This window comes from Boleophthalmus pectinirostris, unplaced genomic scaffold (genome assembly GCF_026225935.1).
Source record: "Boleophthalmus pectinirostris isolate CB_2022bp ecotype Guang Dong unplaced genomic scaffold, ASM2622593v1 HiC_scaffold_19, whole genome shotgun sequence".
Lineage (NCBI taxonomy): Eukaryota > Metazoa > Chordata > Actinopteri > Gobiiformes > Gobiidae > Boleophthalmus > Boleophthalmus pectinirostris.
The window spans coordinates 25,507,195-25,530,421 of NW_026571140.1; the positions used below are offsets into that span (position 1 = coordinate 25,507,195).

A 23,227-nucleotide genomic window follows, 5' to 3' on the forward strand; every position below is an offset into this window, starting at 1 on the left:
ACCCCCAATCAAAAAGTGACATAGTGCATCTTTATGACACGAAATTGGCACATAAACTATAACAACGTGCCCTAAACTAAAGCATAAACAGCACTGCTTCAAATCTCAAGAAAAGTCCCCAGACCTTGTACTTCTGCTGCTCACTGCTCCTGAAATGCAGATAACAACCTTAAGGAGAAAAACGTGTCAATTAGTACAAATATAGCTAAAACAAAAGATTTTTGTGCAAATTTTACTGTGAAATCATTGCCTGCTCACCCACTGCACCAGGGACAGAGGAGCTCATTTCTCCAACAGGCTTCTGCAGCTCTCCTCAAACACCGAGAGATACAGTACTATATTCATACCATATTCCATACAGACATACAACAACTCACCTTTATGTAACAGATAATACTCCCTACAACAGTACAACAACTCACCCTTATGTAACGGATAACCCTATGTCCTGTCAATCATCATACAACCGTTGCACTGTCTTCCTTTGACCTCTTGTATATAGCTGAGATTTTATATTTTATTACTTTTTTTTTTATTTTATTTTTACTTGTACATATACATTTATATAATTATGCCTTATTTGACACCTGCCACTTGCTATCTTTTTGCTACTTAGACTTAGATAAACTTTATTGATCCACAAGGGAAATAATTTGGAGTAGCTCACACATCACAATAATATAACAACACAGAGCAAAAATATGAATGGTAAAATAAATTCTAAATAAGAAGCAAAAAAAAAAAAAAAAAAAAAATTGTAGTAGTAATAGTGCCACAATGATATGATGATTGACATAGGGTTATCCGTACTTGTACTTATTCAAAATGTATTATTACCATTTATATATTTTACATTTTGTTATTATATTATATTGTGGTGAGTGAGTCACTGTGTCCACATAATTTCCCTTGTTGATGAATAAAGTTTGTCTAAGTTTAAGTTTAAGTTTGTGTTGCTGACTATTGTCCAGCAGATGGCGCTATCCCTCTTTATCATTTGCGCCACAATAAAAGAAGAGTTGGACCTTCTTCCGTTTTGTTTCCGTGACGCTACTTCCTTTCTGCCCGCGCTAACCTCGCTGTGAACACGCGTTCGCCTGAGTAGCCAAGTGAGTGTCACATTTTATAAGATTTCCCCCACTAAATCACAATCTCAACGCCAACCAATGTATCCAGAGTCAATATAAGCCCACTTCGAGCTCCCCGCGGCTTTGAAGAACCCCATTTTGGAGTTACTTTTGTTATAAGTAAGCCCAAGTTAAGAGCGGCTAACATGCTAGTGATAATCGGTAGAGAAAAAAAATGCTGCTTCTTTCCTCGTTAGTATCAAAGGCGTAAAAAGTATATTTAAGCCTCAGTGGTCACTACTGTGCGTGCATTGTCCGCTTTATAAATCAAAAATCATTGTGCAGACAGGATGTTGTGATCTAGACTCGTAGATCGATGGAAGAACCCTCTGCATTAAAGTGTTTATTTTATTTAGGGTATTGATAGGATGATTGTTATAGAATCCAAAGTCCATTCTTGACTCACTTGTAGATCAGTGTATAATATAAATGTTTTGCCTTGTAATTTTGAAGCATGGTTTTGTTTTTTAAGCTAAACAAATGGTGATATATTTGCCATTGGACGGTGTCAAAATGGTCAAAAATGGACACCCAAGACATTTCTTGTATATAACGTGGACAATTCAATGTTTTCAATTTGGAAAGGGACAAGGAGACATCTGGTCGTCCTATGCAAGTGTACTTAAAGTGTACTTTCTGTCAAATTATCAGTATTTACCAATAGTAGGGCCATCTTTACATTTCCCCAGCAGCGTGTGAATAGGCTGGTCAGTACATACATTTTAAGTCCTGTCTCCTGGGTATCAACAGAACAGTTTAAAATATTACTAAATTTAGTCTACTTAAAAGATAGATATGTGCCTATTACACACAAACTGCCTTTGAGCAGATTATTTAAACTTTTAACTTTTTTTTTTCTCTACAGGATGCGTTACGTTGCTGCTTACCTTCTTGCCGCCCTTGGTGGTAATGAGAACCCTGAGGCCTCAGACATCAAGAAAATCCTGGAGAGCGTTGGCATCGAGGCTGATGACACGCGTCTGACCAAGGTACACTGCTGCTTTGCTGTGGCTGGCAAAGGCTTAAAACTAGTTTAAAATCCAGGACTAATTTCATTAATTTTTTTACAGGTCATCACTGAGCTCCAGGGCAAAAATGTAAATGAAGTGATTGCCTCAGGTAAGTGCGCAGAAGAATTGGTTGATCATAATTAAAGCTCCACTTTTATGAAATGGCTATTGTTTACATGAGTAACTTCATGGATTTTGAGGTAACTGATATATACCTTGTTAATATGTAGGGCTGTATATGACTATAGACATATCCTGTTCATGTCCTGTTGGATTCATTGATTATACATTAAAAAAAAGATGTGTGTATTCATATGTATAAATCTTAGACTTCACTCCCATAACTCCAGCTAACCTTCTGCTTTTATGCTTACAAATACTTAATAATCCCAGTTAGTTGGTCAGATAATGAGAATTTTGGGTGACAAAGGCACAATCAACTGAATTGACTCTGCCTGTAGCCCTAGTTTTGTAATCTTGTGTCTGCCAATCTTCTCCTCAGGTTACGGTAAACTGGCCAGCATGCCAGCAGGTGGCGCTGTTGCTGTTGCCAGCTCTGCAGCTCCTGGTGCAGGTGGAGCCGCCGCTCCTGCTGCAGGTGAGTCACATTTAGTCTCATTATCTCATGATGACTCGGCATAAGCTTGAATTGGCCAATATGTTCAATATTCATAAGACTGGCTTATTGACCTGGTCAGCGACACCTCTTGCCCAAAATAATTTTGTGGTTGATTTTTACTTTGCAGTTGAGGAGAAAAAAGAAGAGAAGAAAGAAGAGTCCGAGGAGTCCGATGATGACATGGGATTCGGCCTGTTTGACTAAACTGAAAATAAATAACATTTATAAAAATATTTGTCAGTAGTTATTTTTATACAAGTAATTTCACAATGGTATCCACCCAGATGAAGTTTAGGGCTTTAACGTCGAGGCATGTTTTACATAGCATTATGCATAGCATTAGCAGAAGTCAAATGACTTTATGCAGCAAGAGTATATAAACTAAGAACGCGGGTGATGCCTTGATTACAATCCCAAATTTAACATGCGTCATCAGTACGACAAAAGAAAATCCAACATGTTGAAATTGTGGGATCACGCATGAGTCAGTGTTAAATGATATTCTTCACTTCTGCAATTACCTTCGACAAAGTATTGTTGGGATATAAGGTTATGTGATAATTGTGTTAGTATATTGGGCAGAATACAGTAATTATATATAAACCACAGAAGATTAAGGAGGCCGTCACATTTAAACCAGTTTAGTTTAATCTGTCTTTCTTTATTTTAATAGGTCCATGATCCATGATCTGTTTAGGTCGTCTTCGTACCGGAAATGACGTAAGGTTAGCGCTGGAGTGGCTTATCTCCTCCTGCAGAGCTCGGACTGATCACAGTCGATCACGTTAGCGGACAGTAAAGGTTACCTGCTTCAACAGTGCTTGAACGGCAACCTTTCTCTGTCTCCTGCCACCACCAGTCGATAATTACCGCTAAATAACATCTATTTTTGCTTTATTTTAAGTCAGCCATCAGCGTTAACGTTGTACGCGCTCAGCTCGCTAGCTGAAGAGGTTTGTTTTGGCATCAAGGACGATCTTTCAGCCCTTTCGAGACACAACAACGTGGTAAGTATTCCTTCTGTTTTTTTTTTGTTTTGTTTTTTTTTTGTTTTTTTGTGAGAGTTTTTTTAATTCACTTTTGGAGTGTGCTAAATGCTAGGGCTTTGCTGCTCTAGTCGATTGTTGTATGTTATTGTCCGTGTGTGGCCTGGCGCCCTCAGCTCTGCGCACTTTTTTATCTGAGCCACACATCTGCGTAGCACACAACATGCACAACCCTCATTTATCTAATCTCTGTTTAAAAACAAAAAACAACTAAACTAAATCTAATGTGTGTAGCGTCTGTACTATGTTACAGTTACTTCTGTTTTTGTTTTTTTGTTTTTTACATTTAACAAACGTTAACTTAGTCTCGTCATCGTATTCAAACAATAGCGATATTTTTGCAGTATAAAATGTCGTAAATGTAAAGATATTATCATGTATAGCTAATATTATGATAATCACTTAATCACTCCAAATTCTTTCAGTGTTATTTTTTGTTGGATTTATGAAAACATTTTCCTATGAATTTACCCAAGGTCAGCCACACTATTTAGTTATCTTGACTTTTTAAAAATATGTAGTTAAAAAAAAGCAGCCTGTGAAACATTGTCAGAAAAACACGGAGATTGACAAGTGCAGAGTAAACATAGAAGGTAGTACATAAACAATACGCAGGGTGAAGCCAGGTCACAAGACATGGTTGGCCCAAGTAAAATTACTACTTTAATCAATAACCGTGCTTTAACACCAGTGCTGTAATAGTAATAATAATAATAATAATAATGGTATTTTAGCTGTAATTGTATCCCAGGTCACTACTGTGTACATGCTCTTACACTGTGTTTAACTTTGGTTTCAGAGTCATGAGTTCCCAGGTGAGACAGAACTTCCACCAGGATTGCGAGGCTGCAGTCAACAGGCAGATAAACCTGGAGCTGTACGCCTCCTACGTCTACCTGTCTATGGTAAGATTCAGTGACGAAATGCTGAGTCAGAGTTCATGCGCAGAAAATAACAGGTATCAGTGGTACAGTACTGGCTCCAGCAGAACAAAGTGTTGTGTTGTGCTATTTTTGCAAATGATTATTTTTATACCACCATGATTACCGAAATAGAATGTCTGGCCGATATGAAGCCGTATTTATTTATTGTTTAAATAGTCTTAGATTTATTTTTTATATAAATGTGTAAATACTTTTGAGGTTATTGCTCAACTACTCAGACGTACATCTGAGGTGAACTGATCCCACAATAAATGTGAGGCTAAAGTGCGTTTAGAGATTAGATCATGTAGAGCAACACGCAAAGCTGTAGTTTAATATACCTACCTGGTCACATTTTTTTGGTTTATTTTTAAATTGCTTTGTATTTATAAAAACACATGACTAATCAACCATAGTTACACAAACATATTTCTAACTTTTTGTAATGACTCATTGCAGTCATACTACTTTGACCGGGATGACCAGGCATTACCCAACTTTGCCAAGTTCTTCCATAACCAGTCACACGAGGAACGTGAACATGCTGAAAAATTGATGAAGTTTCAAAACCAGAGAGGTGGAAGGATCTTCCTCCAAGATGTCAGGGTATGGTGTTGTTAACATTTTTTATTTATTTAAATTACATAAATTTGCTTTAAGAAATTCTGAAAGGGCAGTAATTGGGAGGGTTACAGCAGCAAACAGTTTACAGAGGGTGTGCCCTGTACCCAGTCTCTTATCTGTCCTTGACACACACACATGCAACCATGCATTTTAGTAAAACGTTAACGGCTTTAAGAAATAGTCAAACACATTTCTGTCTAGGGCCAAACCATCGCCCACAGTTGCTTTTTTATCTCACTGTGACTTGATCTACTTTTCAGAAACCAGAGAGAGACGAATGGGGCAGCGGTGTGGAGGCCCTGGAGTGTGCTCTGCAGCTGGAGAAAAGTGTCAACCAGTCTCTGCTCGACCTGCACAAACTCTGCTCTGAGCACAACGACCCACATGTAAGACATACATCATACTGCTATAATGAGCAGATTAGGAATAAATACCCAAAAGCAGAAACATAGTAAATGTATAGGCTCACTCCATAATCAAAAGTCTAAACATAAACTGTTTTCAGCTCCAGACCAGACTAAAACATCTTGCCTAATTACAGAATCTTCCAAGTTTGCTACTCACCTTTAGTCGTGATTATTGCTCACGGCAACTGAATAAGAAATTGTGACTTCCAAAAAAACAAAATGATGTAATTCTTCTTTTTTTTTGTAGATGTGTGATTTCATCGAGACACACTTCCTGGATGAACAGGTGAAGTCCATCAAAGAGCTGGGTGACTGGGTGACCAACCTGCGTCGCATGGGTGCTCCACAGAACGGAATGGCAGAGTACTTGTTTGACAAGCACACTCTGGGCAAAGAAAGCAGCTAAACTACATGTCAATTTACTTGTAATTGTATATGTATTTGCTTCTAAATGTTTTACTTATACCCCATCTGCATGAGACCGCATCAACCATATCCATGTTCAGCTCATAAAACTATATATATATATATAAAATCATAATAGTAAATAAGGGTTTTAACCTGCTCAACATCTTGTATTTGCAATGAATATATTTTTGGCTGTAATTTTTCCTTTGCTGTGTTTGAGGCCATTACAAATCACCAAATAAACACCTCTCTGGTTCCCATTTTTTTTTTACTTTTTTCTTACTTCATGCAGACTTAGGCTTCCATATTGAGTATCAAAATACATAGGAAGGTAACGTGAAACAGATCAGAAAATTTGATATCAACACATATGGTCTTATTTTAGAACCATTATGAATCAGACCTGACACTGTATTGATTAGTAAATATCGATCAAGATTCTGCTATTCAAAAAACTAAACATCACAAAATAACACACAAAATAAATATTACATCAGCCTTATATACCTTTTTTTTGGACACACAAATGCTTTACAAACAAAAGAATAAAAGAAGCCAAGTTGGGTTCCTTAGTTCTATTTCTGCTAAGCATTGCTAATTTCCTTACATGACATGAAAAGAATGTCAAGGAGGAGTTTAAAAAACCTAATTATAGTGGACACATTATATTCTTCTGGAAAGGTCTTTTGAGCTTGGCTTGGTTATCTTTATTTTAAGATAGAAGAGTATTTTTTTTTTAGCTTTTAATAAGTTCTTTATATATGTTTAATATTAAACTCTGGAGACATTAGATCACATTCAGAAGTAGAAAACAAAATTAAGTAATTATGACTTGCATTTTGTAATTCTACATTGAGCCCCATCAAAATTAATTTGTGAATTTTGTGTATTCATGAGTCTCTCCTTTTTATAAAGGCACAAAGTTAAGCCTCCTCCAGCTCCACTAGCACCCCATCACAGTCTTTAGGATGAAGAAACATTACAGGTTTCCCATGAGCACCGATACGTGGCTCTGCAGAGAGAGTCCTGATGTTTTTTGCTTTGAGGTCTACTATTGCTGCATTTATGTTGTCCACCTGCAAAGAGCAAACCCAAATGGATTGATGGGGGTTAGGTAACAGGCTACTTATTATGACACCATGCACTGTTGTATGTAATAATTTAAGTTGAAAGAATAATAGAGTAGTATAAAAATTGACCTCTATGCAAATATGGTGCATCCCTCCAGACTTGTTCTTCTGCAGAAATCCTGCTATGGGACTCTTCTCTCCCAGAGGGTGGAGCAGCTCAAGCTTTGTGTTACCAAGCTCCACAAACACAGTGTAGACGCCATGCTCGGGAAGAGGCACCTTGTCACTGACAGATGCCCCCAGCACATCTCTGTACAAGGAGGTGGCCTTCTCCATGTCAGGCACTGCGATGGCGATGTGGTTGAGTCTCCCCAGTTTCCACACAGCTCCTGGGACCCCCTGATAAAGAGGTGCTGTTTTAGAGTACACTCTCATCAAGGTGGGACGACAACATCTGGAAAAAGCTGTGGATCAAAGTTACAAAATTATTTACTTAAGTACAAGCGAATAGAAATACACATGCTTTAAAGACAATTCAAATATGCATAACTGTAAAGACCTAAATGTAACAGTGACTATGATCTTCATCTCTCAGGTTTGGTCAGGTCCTTTGTACATTTCCTTATTTGTTTTTTATTTTAAAAAGCCAAACTTTCGTTATATTTAGCCATATACCAAGGAATAAGGAAATAAAGTTTTGCTACAAACCTAAACAATAAATTAAGGTCTTTCGGTGTTGTTTGTTGTTGTTTTGTTCTATATATTTCTGACTGTTCTTCTGTCATCTTGAGAACAGTTAAGAGACGTTACCAGAAACATAGCTCTACTTCACTTGCGTTTCACTCCTAATAGCTATTGAGGTGAGATCAAATATTACCCAAACATCTTTTTCAAGTTTGAATTCTGAAGTAAGAATGTGGTGTTTTCGTTGTCGAAAACCAACCTGCAACCTTCAGCACAGTGGACGCCATTTTTGTTCCCCGGAACCAAACATCGCCGCTTGAGTGTGTGGTAGAGCCTGTTTACTTGCGACACCACGAGATACACATGTGGGAAAAATGGCCAGTGGAGAGTGGAAAAGCGTGTTGGAGGAATGTGTAAAGAAAATAAATGTCAACACGACACACCTAGAAAATTTTCTTAGGTAAGTGAAACATATTTTTATTTTTAGCTGCAAAATCTATTTTAACAGCGGTCAAATTGTAAAGCAAATCAATGCACCCGGCTAGTAGCCAAGCTAGCACAGCCTTGTAGCATCCGTGTATGTTTCTTTGACAGCAAATGGTTATTTATTGTAAGGAAGATCTCTTGAAATAACAGTTCAAATTCCAGTATTTATTCTTTATTAGGAAATTATACCCAGCAGTGTTCATAAATAAACGCTCTCGTGTTAATCAATTCACATATTACCATAATACCAGATTTGTGATAGCATGACAATAAACCACCTCACCCTCATTCATTTGTCTTTCCTAGTCTTCAAGATGATGTGGCTGCGGATTTCACTTCAATAACAAAGACCCTTTATGACCTTCAAAAGGCTCATGAGCCTCAACATTTTAAAGGGAGTCCACTAGTGCAGTTGGCCGTGAAAGACTTTGATGAGGAGCAGATCTGGCAGGAGCTGGAGCTACAAAATGACCCTGTTTTACAACACTTTGAACAGTTTGTTGAGGATATTGTGTCCAATGAGACTTTAACTATGTTTGAGGAAGATGAAGATGAGGATGAGGAAGATGAGGAGGAATTAGATCAGAGCGTACAAGCGTCTGATGATGAGAAGGCAGAAGAAGAGGAAGACGACGAGGAGGAGGAGGAAGAAGAAGAGTTGAAAACACGAAAAACTAAGAAAAAGACACATGATAGTGTAGATGAATATACAGAGGAGGACTCAGATTTAGATTTTGATGTTGATGCTCTGGAAAAAAGAGAAAAACTTAAGAAAAAGACTGATGGAAAAAAGTCCAAAACACATGGGATTCCTTCTGAAGTTGATGATAAGTTCTTTAAATTGTCAGATATGGAGTCATTTCTTGATGATATGGACAAACGGGAAGGAAAGGACAATGACAATGAAGATGATGTAGACTATTTCCAGGACTTACCATCAGATGAAGAGGATGAGCTGAATCTGGAGCAGATGATTTCGTCCAAGAAGAAAAACAAAATCAATGTATGGACTTCTATTTATATTTGTGTTTCATGCTAAATAGAAAAATAAATAACTGTCAGTTTTTTTATTTTAGGTAAAAAGTTCCAGGAATCTGAAGTACAATGATTACTTTGATTCTGTAGAGGGAGAAATGGCGAAAGCAGATGTCGATTCAGAGAATGGTGACGAGGATCAAGAAGATGAAGAAGATAATGAGGATGATGATGATGAATATGAAAGTGATGAAGCAGAAGAGGAAGAAGATGGGAAGTAAGAAGGACACATTTAATACTTCTGTAGTGTTTGGTTTGCTAAGCACCTTAGTTTGATAATGAGAGATGGCATTGGGGCTGAATAGTATTTATTGAGTTGTTTGTGAATCCAGTTTCTCTGATGTCTGCATATGAGTTTTGAGCAATGTCTCTACCTGTCTGTCTGCTATCGTATTCTAAAACTAGTTACACATTTTGGCTTTTCAATTATTAGGAATGAGGAACAAAAACGATCCAAGAACAAACAGAAGAAAGTGATGTTCAACCTTTCTGGGGATGAAGAAAGTGAAGGAGAGGATATGGAGGAAATATTTGGTGGAAAGTCTGCTAACTCGGCCAAAAGTGAATCAAAATCACCATTTGAAAAGAGACAAGAGAAGGTACTGTAACAACCACTGCATGTTATCTTTGGTGTCATGTAAAATATGGCAATTAAGTATAAATTTAAAAAGAATTGTCAAAATTACTCAAAATGACCCAAATGTAGGAAGCTGACACTTATGATTATTGGTGCTTTTAATGTCTGCAAGTTCGTTGTCTTTTTATACATAATCTAAACATTTACTATTGTAAGTTAATAAAATATAATAGATATAACATAATAGAGAGCTTTGAGCCGTACTTATTAGTTAGTCTAAGTGTTGTTGAACCAATGAATTGTTTGTGTAGATGTCAGAGAAAATCAGTGAGCTGGAGAAAGCGGCATTGGCAGAAAAGCCGTGGCAGCTGACTGGTGAAGTGTCGGCCCAGGCTCGCCCAGAGAACAGTATGCTCGAGGAGGATGTCGAGTTTGAACAGTCTTCCAGGATGGGTCAGTAGTTCAATTTGATATTATTTTAAAGAATTTAACTTTAACTTCTACCTAAATGCTATTCTGATGTTTTTTCAGCACCTGCAATCACAGAAGAGACTACTCTCCAACTTGAAGACATCATCAAACAGAGAATTAAAGATGGGGTTAGTGTTGACTAACTTAACTGTATAAAGATTTGACCTTTTGCATTTGACTATCTGACCAATCCAATTTTGGCTTCATTAAAGGCTTTTGATGATGTGGTCCGCAAAGAGAAACCCAAAGAGGAAGTATTTGAGTATAAGAAAAGGCTAACCTTGGATCATGAGAAAAGCAAACAAAGCTTAGCAGAAGTCTATGAACAAGAATATATCAAAAAGATCCAGGTATTTATTCTCTTCATAATATATTTGAATGTGTTGTCTTCTGTGATCCTATATTTTAATACATTTTAGCAAAAAAAAGAAGAAGAGGAAAATCCAGCTCATGTAGAGATTCAAAAGCTCATGGACACGCTTTTCCTTAAGTTAGATGCTCTCTCCAACTTCCACTTCACTCCCAAACCAGTAAGTCTTGTAGTTTTATAAATCTTTGAAATATGTATTATGTAAATTCAAAATCTTCTTATCGTACATAACATGATAACATGCTTTATATATTATACAGTACTGAGATGTTTTTGGGGTTTTTTTTGCTGTCAGTCTGTTCCAGAGGTTAAAGTGGTTTCTAACTTACCCTCAATCGCAATGGAGGAGGTGGCTCCAGTCAGTGTCAGTGATGCCACATTACTTGCTCCAGAAGAAGTAAAGGTAATTTTATGTAAAAAATGCTGGTCTTTTGTATGCTTTTTAAGACTATACAAATACTATTACTGTTTTATAAAGCCTTTTAAAACTAATTTTGATTATATAAATCTTGTGTTTTGACAATATTTTTACACTCTTAGGAAAAGAACAAGGCAGGTGATATTTTAGGTGACACTGAAAAGACCACAACAGATAAAAAGCGTGAGAGGCGTCACAAGAAGAAGGTGAAGCGTCTTAAAATTCAAGAGAAAGAAAGAAGACAGAAACTCAAAGAGGCCCAACAAACTGGACAAAATAAAAAGCCATCTAAGACCAAAGTCACTGAAGATTTGAAGAAACTCACAAAAGGGGGCAAAGCTACACTGCTCAAAGTAAGAGTCTAATACCGTTACTGTTGGTATTGCATTCATTTTTTTTTTTTTTACATTTTATTAACTTTGGGTTTGTGGCTCAGGACGAAGGAAAGGACAAAGCATTACGATCCTCTCAAGCCTTTTTCTCCGAGCTCCAGCATCAAGTCAAAAGCCAAATCAAAAGTGCAAAAGACCAGTCATCAAAAAAGAAGAAACACAAAGAGGTGTCTGCCAGCAAGCTCAAATTGTAATGAACAGTTCGTAATGGTTGTTTTATTGTACAGTTTTTTTTGATATATCATCCTATAAAATATAAATGTCTCATTTGCTACCAAAGTCAAATGTGTTATGATTATTATCGTTCTTAATGAGGAATTTGAGAAGGCATACTCAAATTAGACTTTGTGTTATAACAAACCTCAAATCAATCTGGCCATAAGAACTGTCTTAGCTGGGACTATAACAGGTGAGCTGATTTGTACTGTTTAACACATCTCTCTCACATTACAGTCATAAGCTATCCAGCATTAGCCAACTTTTTAATTCAGTCACTCTCAAATCAAACCATGAACGCTCAAATTTATCAACAGCCTCCTGAAAAAGTGTTGTTTAAATCCATTTTGTATATTTTCTTGAGTTTTCATACAATCCCAATCTTTTTTAACAGTGTTTGTTAATGTTCACATTCTGTCACTGTGGTAACTGCTGACCATTCCTCCATAGAGATACATGTAGAGCTCCTCCAGCATGTTCTAACCTCCTGCGTTGGAAGTAATTAAGACAAAAACTACATTCTTAAAAATCTTACTTTTAAGAGCTGTGATAGAAAGTGCGGCCAATACTTACATACACTCAATAGTGTGTAGGGTGACCAGACGTTCCCATTTACCCAGGACAGTCCCACTTTTGAGCCCTGTGTCCCTGTCCCAGCAGATTTATCCAAAACCATTGATTTGCCTCAGTTTTATACAAGTAATGTCCCAGGTGTCCCTGTTTTTGACCACTTTGATACCCACCAACAGTAAAGAAGGGAATATATTGTCATTTGTTTAGCTACACAGAAAACTGAGCTTGAAAATGACCACAAGAAAACAAAAATTGACCCACAAAGTTATGAATGGTCAATTATCTCTCTTTTCACAATTTTATTTATATCAGCCATCCCAACCCGGGTGTGTCACAGTTTTGAATTCTGAATATCTGGTCACCCTAATCATATGAATAACAATTATTTTGGTAAACAGGATTGACGGACGTGCGCAGAGCCCGCCCACTGAGAAAAAGTCCCACGACGTCACGCACACAACGCATAACACGGAAGTGAACTCGGCGAAAACTAAACACTAAACCCTAACCTCTTAAAAGTGGTCTTTAAATCTGCTTAGTTGCTCCTGGTAAGTCTTTTTGGTTTTGACAGTTATATTTCACACGTGGATTAATTGTTGTGTTCGTGTATTATTCCTCGTTTACCAAGTTGGTGTCAGTTGTTTTCGCGCTAGCATTTTTTGAGGCTAGGCAGCTAACAAGAACGATGACAGAATAGATTGAACAAAGCAAAGGTTAATTTCGTAAAAATGAGTCAAAGTGAATAATAGAGCAGGGACCCTGGCTGACAAGTGGTCATATATCCTTCACTTGTTTAGGATATGTTAGAAAAGTTAACAAAGCTGTATTCCTATCGTCAATTTTGACACATTTCTTGCTTAACGCGTCTTTTAAATGTTTTAACTGTTAACCTGAACGTTTCTTATTAATGTTAATTCAGTCGTATGTAGTGGTCAATTTAACATCTGACCAGTTGTAAAATACTGAATCTAGAGCTATTTAGTGACCGTAGTAACGTAGTGGGTTTGGCATGTCCTGCTCATATGATCCGATGAGTCATATGAGCCCAGGTTGGGTTTAGTGATGTAGCTTTGCACTTTTGTTCACAGGTAGACTGATAAAATGCTTGGTGGAGGCTTTAAAGCAAATAGGCTAAGTATCAATCTAAAGCTTGCCATCAGTAGACTGAAGCTTCTGGAGAAAAAGAAAAGTAAGTGTTGGTCATTTATGAGCTTGTATTTTGTCTACTGTACAGTACAGTAGACGGTACGCTTTATTTCACTGTACACTTGTGTTTTCTTTTTAAATAAAGCTGAGCTTGCTCAGAAGGCTCGGAAGGAGATTGCTGATTACCTATCGTCAGGTAAAGATGAGAGGGCACGGATCCGAGTGGAGCAGATCATCAGAGAAGACTATCTGGTGGAGGCTATGGAGATCCTGGAGCTGTACTGTGACCTGCTCCTGGCTCGATTTGGCCTCATTCAATCAATGAAGTGAGATAATCCAGCACTGTCTTTTCGTCTATGCTTTTTGTTCTGTCGTCTTCAGTGTCTTACATTCATGTGTTGTTATTTTCAGAGAGCTGGATCCAGGCTTACAAGAGGCGGTTTCTACTCTCATTTGGGCAGCCCCACGTCTTCAATGTGAAGTGACTGAGCTTAAAACTGTAAGGCCGATTTCCAAATGTACAATATAAAGTATATCTTGTTGACTTTATGGCTGTTATCCTCTTTCAGGTGTCTGAACAGCTGTGTGCAAAATACAGTAAGGAGTATGGGAAACTGTGCAGGACAAATCAGATTGGAACTGTTAATGAAAGGGTGAGTTGTTGTATAGTGTGTGTTCAGTTCTGCTTTTCTTGATATCATAAACATATATTGTGTTTCCAGTTGATGCATAAAATGAGTGTCGAGGCCCCTCCTAAAATTCTTGTGGAGCGTTACCTGATAGAGATCGCTAAGAACTATAATGTGCCATACGAGCCTGATGCCATGGTCCATGTGAGTTTTCCCCAAACCCCAAATCCCAAAGATAAATAATGTATTCCTTTCATGTGTTTTAATACACCTGTGCCCTAACAGCCGGAGGTGTGTCCTGGGGAAGAGGCTGATCTGATTGATGTGCACAATGACAGGAAGGGAGGTGGTGGAGGAGGCGGCGGTGGCGGTGGCTTCACTGCTCCAATGGCTCCAATGCCCATGGGCCCGATGCCCATGCCCATGCCCATGCCAACAGCCTTCAACTATCCTGCACCCAAAGGAGCTGTAAGAGCTACTAAAACAGAATCTTAGCTTATCTTTGTCAACTGAACATTCAGCTGTATTTTTGGGGCTCATTTGAAAGATGTCTATTATATTTTTTTCTTTCAGCAACCATTTGGTGCCCCTGTTGGGACCTACAACAACTTCCAGCCCCCCATGGGAGGAGGGCAGCCCCCTCAGCTGCCCACTTCTCCCCCCACATACGAGTCCGTAAGTGACCGCTCCGTCCCCATGCCCCCTCCCTGTTCCTACAGCTGGACAGACGGACAGGGCACCACTCAGGGAAGAACAGTTTCTTGGTGCTTTACCTGTCGTCTAAACCTGTGTACTAATGACTAATCATTGACATCATTGACAATGACTAATCATTGACATCATTGACAATGACTAATCATTGACATCTTTGTGGAAAATCACAATATCATCACTAAATTTCAGCTGCATTAGGTTCATATTAGTACTAACTGAAACTAAGATATTTTATAGATTCTCATGTTTAACCTAACCAAGGTCATGCAACAGAATTACTAACATATATAATGCTCAACCATTTAAAAAAATATGAAAATTAACACATTTTGTCTTTTAGATTGATGACTTAAATGACAATTCCTCTGCCCCTTCGCAGACTGTTGGTGAGTACTTGTTCAAGTGTGTGATAATCTTATTTTCACTTGTGTCTCACCTGTGGTTTACTTCTCTGTTTTATGATAGCTTCTGGTCCTTCCCCTCCTGGATTCGACAGCAATGCTTTGCCAGAGCTGCCTTCAGTTCCTGACACTCTCCCCGCGTCTTCATTTGGTGGAAAAACAACATCCTCAGACGACATTGATTTTGATGATTTGACACGAAGGTTTGAAGAGCTCAAGAAGAAGACCTAAATGGTTCAGTGCATTTTCAAACACATATAAATAGGAAAATAGAACATATTTAATCTTATCAGCCTCAGTTCAGATTTTTCTTTACATAAATCTGTACCTCATCTAGACCAAAATGACCATTTAACTGAGAGGGGTGGTGGCCTATCTAACCTTGTCAATCCCTATCAAAGCAGGGATTTAATTATTAATTCATTTGTTAATAATTAAGAATCATTATTAATCATGACATGGCATATCCATTCATTTAAAGTATGTTCTTTTATACTAGCCCTTTAACCTACTTGATGATGTATTATCTTTGTGTTATGTGGGGTTTACCAGAGTCATTTTCTTTTCCATGCCTTATTGTCCTTCTCTCATGGTGCCACTGTGATTCATGCTACAGACTTCAGTCAGACTAGTTCAACAGGTTTGGTTTTCTCAAGCCCATATAGTCTGAACTGGCTTTTAATATAACCTGCTGTTGAGATCACTGATGACATAATGCTCTATATATCTGAATGCAATGGCAGTGACATTAAAGTGTTTCTCAGTAAAAAAGCACTCCAATGACAATGGAAAACAATTTTTTCTATTTTAAGATGTTTTGCAGGTAGTGAACAGATAGTTACACTTCCCCTCCTTCCTCAGTAGAGTCACATGGTGTTGAGGAAGGTGGTAGAGTGCAGCCCAAACTGTCACGGTATGAAATAAACCTGTACATAAGAATCTAAAGCATGATTATAACACAAAACCTAATGACCTTAATTGAACTAGTTAGTTAAGAATCTGTGATATATAAAAATACATCTATTTACATAAAAGAAGAAGCCCCTGTGATGAATGAAATCTGCAAGTGTAACTGCTGTATGTGCACACCAGCCTTAGTTTCTCATTGAGGCCTTGTTCACTTTTAATGTGTATTTTAATTTATTTAGTCTAAAAATAACTCTTTTTAAATGTGCCCCAAGTTAGTAGAGTTCAAATAGCTACACAATACGTTTGGTTGTTGATGTCACGCTCTGATCTGGCCACGCCCATGTGTTTTGCGTTGCAAATGAAATGTGTCTTTGATGGGACTGAGTTTTCTCAGGAAAAGACGCAGTAAACAACGTTTTAGACGAGTACCATTTGTTCTTAACATGTTGTAAAGAGCCTTGAGATTATCCACGCTACAGAACTGTGATCACGCTGTCTTTTCTATTTGGGACTGTTCTTTCATACTACAACTTAAGACACACAATCGTGTCTTATTGCAAAAAATAAAAATAATAAAATAAATAAAAAGAGTAAATGTAAATTGAAACTGTTTAATAAATACTACTTTAACTTGAATACAAGTGTGTAAGCTGTAGTCTCTTTAGTATACTGGAGCAAGAAAAATGGACATGACATTTAAACTCAAATGAATTTAGTATCACGTTAGAGCAAGACTGATATTGTTATTGACCTATAACTTGGCTCGGTGACGTAATCTTCTTGTCTCCTTAAGTTGAACTACGGAACATGCATCGAGTTATGAAGATGATGTTTCCTATAATTAAGAAAGGAAGAAAGGAATTGCAATTATCTAATAATGAGTGACAGAGAGAACAAGTAATATTGGCTAATGTTATTGTAACTGGTAAATTTGGCCTTTTTACCCGCATCTTCATGTCTACTGTATCTTAAACAGTTGACACCATATTAGGCAGTTTATTTATAGAAGGAACTTCACTCGTTATTCTATCTCTAAGTAATTATTGTTTTGTAGCCTACGTCAACACTGCATGTTTTACTTATGGTGAACAGCAGGGGTCCTCGTTGTCAAGTAAAACCCAGAGTCACACAGCTTTCCCCATTAAAACCAAGCTGAAATACTGAAGATGTATCTGACTGGGAGACTCTTATCTAAATCCATTCTGTGCCCTGTATTGATCTGTGAGGTTATACAATCGGCATAGGTCAATAATGGAACATGTCTGAAGCAAATGGAGGTTTGGGGTGTATGTTTGCTTTGAAGTCATCATCTCACCTAGGACTACTTCTTCAGTGACAATGAATGGAAGTTCTGGGACCCAATGAGAAATGTGAGGCAGTGCTTTTTGATACCATCTGCTTGTCTCCGTGGAGAGATGTTATGGTGTTTCCTGACCTGAAATGTTCCACAGTATGAGGTTAAAAGAGTGACCAGATTTTCAGAATTAAAAACTGAGGACACACCTGGGTTGGGATGGTTGGCATAAATAGAACTGTGAAAAGAGTGCGTAACATTGTCCATTTTTTGACTCACTTGTGGGACAGTCATAATCTGAGGGACTGTTGTTGCATTTTTTTGGTCTTATTGTAATTTTCAAGCTTGGTTTCTATATTTTAGGTAGCGAAATGACAATATATTCCCCTCTTTACTGTTGGTGGGGATCAAATTGGTCAGAAATGGGGAGAAATTGTAGAAAACTGGGACAAATCACTGAGTTTGATTAAGTCTGCTGGGACAGGGGACACAGGGCTCAAAACTGGGACTATCCTGGGTAAATAGGGACGTCTGGTCACTCTAGGTTAAACTTTATCGCCATGAAGTCAACACAACATTATTATTACATTATATTTTTTTACTTTTTGCTATTGTAATAAATTGTGATGTGTGAGCTACTGTGTCCAAGTAATTTCCCTTATGGATCAATAAATACTACCTAAGTCTAAGTCCAAGGCGACACCACCAGGTACAGATGGAGAGGCTACCCCACTCACAGTGAAAATGCATGTGTTTCAAGGTATTTTTCAGCAATAAAAATAAGCTTACTGGTATTTGAAAAGTGCAAGATGGGATAAGTTTAACATTATATGTGGAACATTACAAGAAAAGACTTAGAATCTCCATGGAGACAAGAAGGCCTATAGGTTATGCTCATCCTCCTCTGTACCACCACCAACACTGAGAACACAAGGGACGTGCTTATGTACTTTAGGTTGTGTATGGCTAGTGTGTCTGGAAAACATACAGAAGACATTTTACTTCCACCCACTTCCTCTTCAATATATTTTTTATTTTAAAGGTTTTTATATGCACCCTCCACATGTGACGTCATGCAAGTTATTTGCTGAAATAACTGTCATTATCTTTTTGAAGCAGGAAATTTCAGGGACAATAACACTGAAATGTGTGGTGAATGAACCCTCCCTCAAGAAAAATAGCTCCATCATCATCTCCTTTTACGTTGCCTTTGTACAAGTAAATGACTGTGGGTTAAGGTCAAACATTCGTGTGAACTAAAGTTGATTTCCGAGTCTAGTTTTAATAGATAATAATAATACTTTTGATGAATGCACTGGCTTTGTGTAAGACTTTCTCACAGATATTACAGAAGATATTTCAGATATTTCTCAGCCCTATGATTCATTTGAAAAATAACTAAAGGTTGTTGTTGTTATTATATTTTTTTGTATATATTATGCCTGTATAATCAAACAGTTGTTATTTTCCATGAAATATTCAAGTTTTGGAATTAATGTTGCACAAAACCATCAATGAAAGCAGAAGATATATTAAAAAAAAGTTACAGAAGGCTCAAACTGTATGCAGATGATAAATGGTTCTGGATGACCATCTTAATTTTTTCCATTTAGATGTATTTATTGTGGACCTTGTGGTCCATGTAATCTAAATAAAAACAAAGTAATCAAAAGCATAATGAGAATCAGAAGACTTTATTGCCATTGTAAGTGAACAAAATCAACAAACTAGGAATTTGCTTTGGTGACATGGAGCAACTTAAAACAATGAATAATTATAATTAAATATATGATAAAATAAAGACATGCATACAATGAGGTGTAAAATATACAATAGGAACAGAACAACAGTGTAAAACTAACAATGCAAATTATAAAATCGCATAGATATAGATATTTTTCTTTAAAATATGTTTTTGCCAGTGGTATTCAGTATTTTTTAGTTGTCCTCTCTTTTAAATGTAGGTTGAACACAAATTATTTTTCCTCTCAGCTTTTTTCAAGAAACTCAAGGTTTTTTCCCAGAGTAAATTGTAACCAGTGATTGAGAGTAAATGGTTGTCATGGTTGCCAAAGACCCATAGTTGCTGGGTCAGACTACAGACAGCTACATCACATAATAGGAATAAGTGAATTAAATGTTTGGTTGTCACACATTTTAAACCAATCAGAGATAAATTACTTAATTGCACAAAACAGATCAGCCGGAGCTGGATCTGCATAAGTAAACCACACCCTACCAAAGAACAGAGGTAAGTACAGTCTGTCAGTACAGCCTTGCTATGAACCTTCAGCATCTATTATGATGATGGACAGATATTGGAAAAAAGTAATAAATTAATAATCAGTTCTCTTATATGTTACATAAACCACCAACTTAAGTGAAAGTTCATGTTCTAGCTTCAGCAGTGTTTGGCCCTGAATGTGATGTTATTAGAACTGACAGTGGCAGTGCAAAGCGAGACTCATTTAATCAGAAGCCCATTAAGGTAAATATTTACAAAAACATTCATTGTGATATTTCAAAACATGTCATACAGGTAGGTTGCGTTGCTAAAGCTTTACACACATAAATCATACTTTATACAGTGAACTAACGGCCCAATCCATCAATTTCACACAGAAAAATTAATACAGGCACCCGTTTGTATATTTCTCTTGTATAATATACAAGTATATTTAAATCATCATAATATTTATTCAGAATATAGCATTGTGTTTGAGTAAGTGTGCTTTTGGCTAGTTCTGAATTCAAAAACTCAGACCCAATATTATATTTTATTGAAATGTAATGGTTTGAATTGTAATTTTCTATTTGATTTGTGAGGAGAATAAATTAAACCTTTCTATCACATTTGCATAAATTAAACATAAGGTTTCTAGTAGCTACTGCATTAAATATTAAATATCACAGTATTATGTACAGTATTTTCTTTTTAATTAATCACAAATATATTCATGCTCTGGCTTCATTCTATCAAAAACTGAAAATGGCATCAAAGCTCTTGGGTGGGAACAGGAAAGAATCAGTATCTCTAAGTATCCAAGACCAGAATCTTTTATCTGCTTGTATGTGAGGCATGATGATATTACACTGAACTGATCTAGCGCTGTTTGGATAGTGGATGGAAAATGTTACATTGTCATCCTTGTTTTTATGGTTGATTTTATACTCAAAAACAGACACTGTCCACTTCTATTGGTCAGCAGTGTCATGCTCTGAGTGACAGGTAAATTTAACCAATCACAGTGGGGTTTGACATCTGTAAAGCAGATCCAGTGGCTTTAATTTGCTCTTAAGTTGAAATGATGACCAATAGGCTAAGAAAACATTAGTCCTGATTTTTGCAACATCACCCAACCCCTTTCAGGAGGATTAACAGAGAAACAATTCAAATTCAGCCAAGGCATGAATATTTTTGGATTAAACTGTGGAGACATTTTTAAGTGTTACCCTTAAGTGCAAAAAGATGTTTAAAAAGTGAACTGCCAAGTGTCTCTTCAAATGTCCCGGCCAGTGTAGCGTCTGCACTTGTCCTGTTGTGCTGTAAAAAGAAACAGGCATGTTTCAACAGAAGTCATCCACTTAGTGAAACAATGTCATTTCAGCTCCTGTACAATGTATTATGTAATAGCCTGGAAGTCACACTGATTTATACTGTATGAGACAGGCCTACAGCGGACTGCTTTGTAACTTATAGAAAGGAAGTTTGTATTTAAAGGTGCACTGTGTAATGTTTCTGATTAGTGATTCCATGTAGATCTTTAATATTTTTCCGTGGAATGTTCTACAGGATGACATTTAATTTAACTAGGCCAAGTTACACGTCAGATCTGTGAAGATGTGGGCCTGTTCACAGTAATAATGCTTGTTTTTACTGTAGTTTTGAGAAATACAAAAGCCTGTAATTTTGTAAATACAATATATTAGATTAATACCATACTGTGTAACATCCCAGGCAAAGCAAAACATTTCCATGAGAGCTGATTGCAAACCCTCCATCAGAAAAGTTGCACAGTGCACCTTTAAGAGACATAACGGTACATGAAATCATAAATGTGTGATTGTTATGTTGGGACACATTATTCCCTTTATATTCCTGTGCCCTCTTAAATATTTTATGCCCCACCTAAAGTCAGATATACTTTATATGGTTGGTCTTTGGAAGGATATCCACAAATATATAAAACATACTACCTCTCTTCGTGTTAGAAATTATAGTGAAAAGTAAAACCAGATTCAATAATGTAAAAATGTCTTACATAGCAGCACTTGCTCTACTTCTTCAGTCTCCTCCATAGCAACAGGTTTCAGCAGCAGAGCAAAGAACACAGCAAAGCCGATCACCTTCAGAAAAAAAATAGTATTTACACTTTCACACATCACCACCGTTCACATTATAACTATTCATAACTACTTATTTAATATGGGCAATTTATGAGCTTAATAGAACTAACAGTTGGTATGCTGCACAATGCAGGGAAAAAATTAATTGCAATTTATATTTTAAAAGTAGGATTCTATTCAGATTGCACAGTGAAAACAACTCCGGGAGCCTTAACATTTGAGGAAAGAATGAAATAATGAACTGATAAACTGAAAGAAGAACCCCATGCATTTTTGAACATCAAACTACAGGATATTTTGTTCTTTGCAGAGGACATTCTGCAAAGAACTAAACAACTGCAACCTTTGTGATTTGATAATTGCTCAAATTGTGATTTTGATTTGTTTGCATATACTACCACAGGAAGCAAACCCACCTTTAGCGGCTGTAGGATGAAGATGCTCTGAAACAGTGAAAGACCCAGGGACATGACCCACTTTGTTGATTTGTCTTTGCCGTACTCAAAACCATAGATCAGCGTGAAGTAGGTGGAGATCCCGCTGATGGCGAACAGCAAGAACCAGCCAATGAACACACACCACCAGGGCAGCCAGCATGATGATCCGCGCTTCTTTTTCACCGCTTTCGGTGGAGGCGGACTGCAATAGAGTTAATGCAGTGATTATATGTCTCAACCAGGCATAGGGCATTCGGTATTAAGCAGATATCACTGCGATCTTATGTTTATTTATTACAAGAAATAAAATGTGACTTTGAGGAGCTCTGAGGACCCCCGCTCCTATCTCTGCCCCCAGATTGTAAACCACTGCTCTAATTATGTAAAACTTAACACTGACACATTAAACAGACCCATCTCTCTCATGTAATTACATCCTAGGACTAACCAGTAGGCCAGGTGGCTGGTGAAGACCATCTCAGCCTTTCGGACCAGGAGATTGGTGGTGGTGAGGAGGTGCTGGTACTCGTATGTGGTGGGGAAGCTTTTGGCGTCCATTTTCTCCAGGCACTGCAGCAGGTGACTGAGGCCACACAGAAGGAACTTACTGCAGTAGACCCAGTGCGAGTCGCTTTGGGTCTCACCTGAGGGGAAGTGACAGAGAATTTTTTTTAATAATAAAAAAAGACAGAAATATAGAATAAAATACATACATTTATACAGCTTGTACAAAACAGAATTTAAAGTTGCATACCAATGTATTAAAATAGTAAAATAGTAAAATAAATAATTATAACAAAAAGAATATTTTTTTATGTTTTGTCATTGGACTGCTAACCAATATTTATTTTAGCTGAGGAAAATAAAGTTTGGGGAAATCTGTTTTATGCAACA

General features: G+C 37.2%; 5 protein-coding genes and 1 long non-coding RNA gene across 8 annotated transcripts; 4 read left to right on the top strand and 2 right to left on the bottom strand.

Annotated features, from left to right (window-relative positions):
* The first annotated feature begins 971 nt into the window (after positions 1 to 971).
* rplp2l (ribosomal protein, large P2, like) lies at positions 972 to 2,989 on the top strand. Its single transcript, XM_020938889.2, has 5 exons — positions 972 to 1,109; positions 1,993 to 2,116; positions 2,198 to 2,246; positions 2,640 to 2,735; positions 2,884 to 2,989. The coding sequence occupies exons 2-5, from the start codon at positions 1,994 to 1,996 to the stop codon at positions 2,958 to 2,960; spliced, it is 345 nt and encodes a 114-aa protein (XP_020794548.1). The 5' UTR covers positions 972 to 1,109; position 1,993; the 3' UTR covers positions 2,961 to 2,989.
* A 525-nt stretch (positions 2,990 to 3,514) lies between these two features.
* Positions 3,515 to 6,424, top strand: fth1a (ferritin, heavy polypeptide 1a). The gene is made up of 5 exons (XM_020939055.2): positions 3,515 to 3,763; positions 4,602 to 4,707; positions 5,185 to 5,331; positions 5,610 to 5,735; positions 6,004 to 6,424. The coding sequence occupies exons 2-5, from the start codon at positions 4,606 to 4,608 to the stop codon at positions 6,160 to 6,162; spliced, it is 534 nt and encodes a 177-aa protein (XP_020794714.1). The 5' UTR covers positions 3,515 to 3,763; positions 4,602 to 4,605; the 3' UTR covers positions 6,163 to 6,424.
* A 300-nt stretch (positions 6,425 to 6,724) lies between these two features.
* On the bottom strand, positions 6,725 to 8,252 carry mcee (methylmalonyl CoA epimerase). 3 transcript variants are annotated; one of them, XM_020939047.2, is made up of 3 exons: positions 8,178 to 8,252; positions 7,364 to 7,698; positions 6,725 to 7,240 (listed from the first exon to the last, which is right to left on the bottom strand). In XM_020939047.2, the coding sequence occupies exons 1-3, from the start codon at positions 8,203 to 8,205 to the stop codon at positions 7,088 to 7,090; spliced, it is 516 nt and encodes a 171-aa protein (XP_020794706.1). In that variant the 5' UTR covers positions 8,206 to 8,252; the 3' UTR covers positions 6,725 to 7,087. The 3 variants fall into 3 exon arrangements, with proteins under 3 accessions (XP_020794706.1, XP_055010599.1, XP_055010598.1); XM_055154624.1 differs by having other exon boundaries at positions 8,112 to 8,195; XM_055154623.1 differs by lacking the exon at positions 8,178 to 8,252 and adding an exon at positions 7,943 to 8,086.
* Positions 8,222 to 11,952, top strand: mphosph10 (M-phase phosphoprotein 10 (U3 small nucleolar ribonucleoprotein)). Its single transcript, XM_020938902.2, has 11 exons — positions 8,222 to 8,378; positions 8,711 to 9,407; positions 9,481 to 9,656; positions 9,873 to 10,038; positions 10,328 to 10,469; positions 10,548 to 10,615; positions 10,700 to 10,837; positions 10,907 to 11,017; positions 11,153 to 11,260; positions 11,398 to 11,628; positions 11,712 to 11,952. Exons 1-11 carry the CDS (start codon positions 8,293 to 8,295, stop codon positions 11,859 to 11,861), a joined length of 2,073 nt encoding a protein of 690 aa, XP_020794561.1. The 5' UTR covers positions 8,222 to 8,292; the 3' UTR covers positions 11,862 to 11,952.
* A 925-nt stretch (positions 11,953 to 12,877) lies between these two features.
* ist1 (IST1 factor associated with ESCRT-III) lies at positions 12,878 to 16,896 on the top strand. Its single transcript, XM_020938786.2, has 10 exons — positions 12,878 to 13,004; positions 13,545 to 13,645; positions 13,748 to 13,928; positions 14,014 to 14,101; positions 14,172 to 14,255; positions 14,325 to 14,435; positions 14,517 to 14,699; positions 14,805 to 14,906; positions 15,286 to 15,331; positions 15,411 to 16,896. Exons 2-10 carry the CDS (start codon positions 13,558 to 13,560, stop codon positions 15,575 to 15,577), a joined length of 1,050 nt encoding a protein of 349 aa, XP_020794445.2. The 5' UTR covers positions 12,878 to 13,004; positions 13,545 to 13,557; the 3' UTR covers positions 15,578 to 16,896.
* A 4,107-nt stretch (positions 16,897 to 21,003) lies between these two features.
* On the bottom strand, positions 21,004 to 22,390 carry LOC110173008 (uncharacterized). The gene is made up of 3 exons (XR_008632288.1): positions 22,313 to 22,390; positions 21,812 to 21,896; positions 21,004 to 21,093 (listed from the first exon to the last, which is right to left on the bottom strand). It is a non-coding gene; the product is annotated as an uncharacterized LOC110173008 (long non-coding RNA).
* Between the last annotated feature and the right edge of the window lie 837 nt (positions 22,391 to 23,227).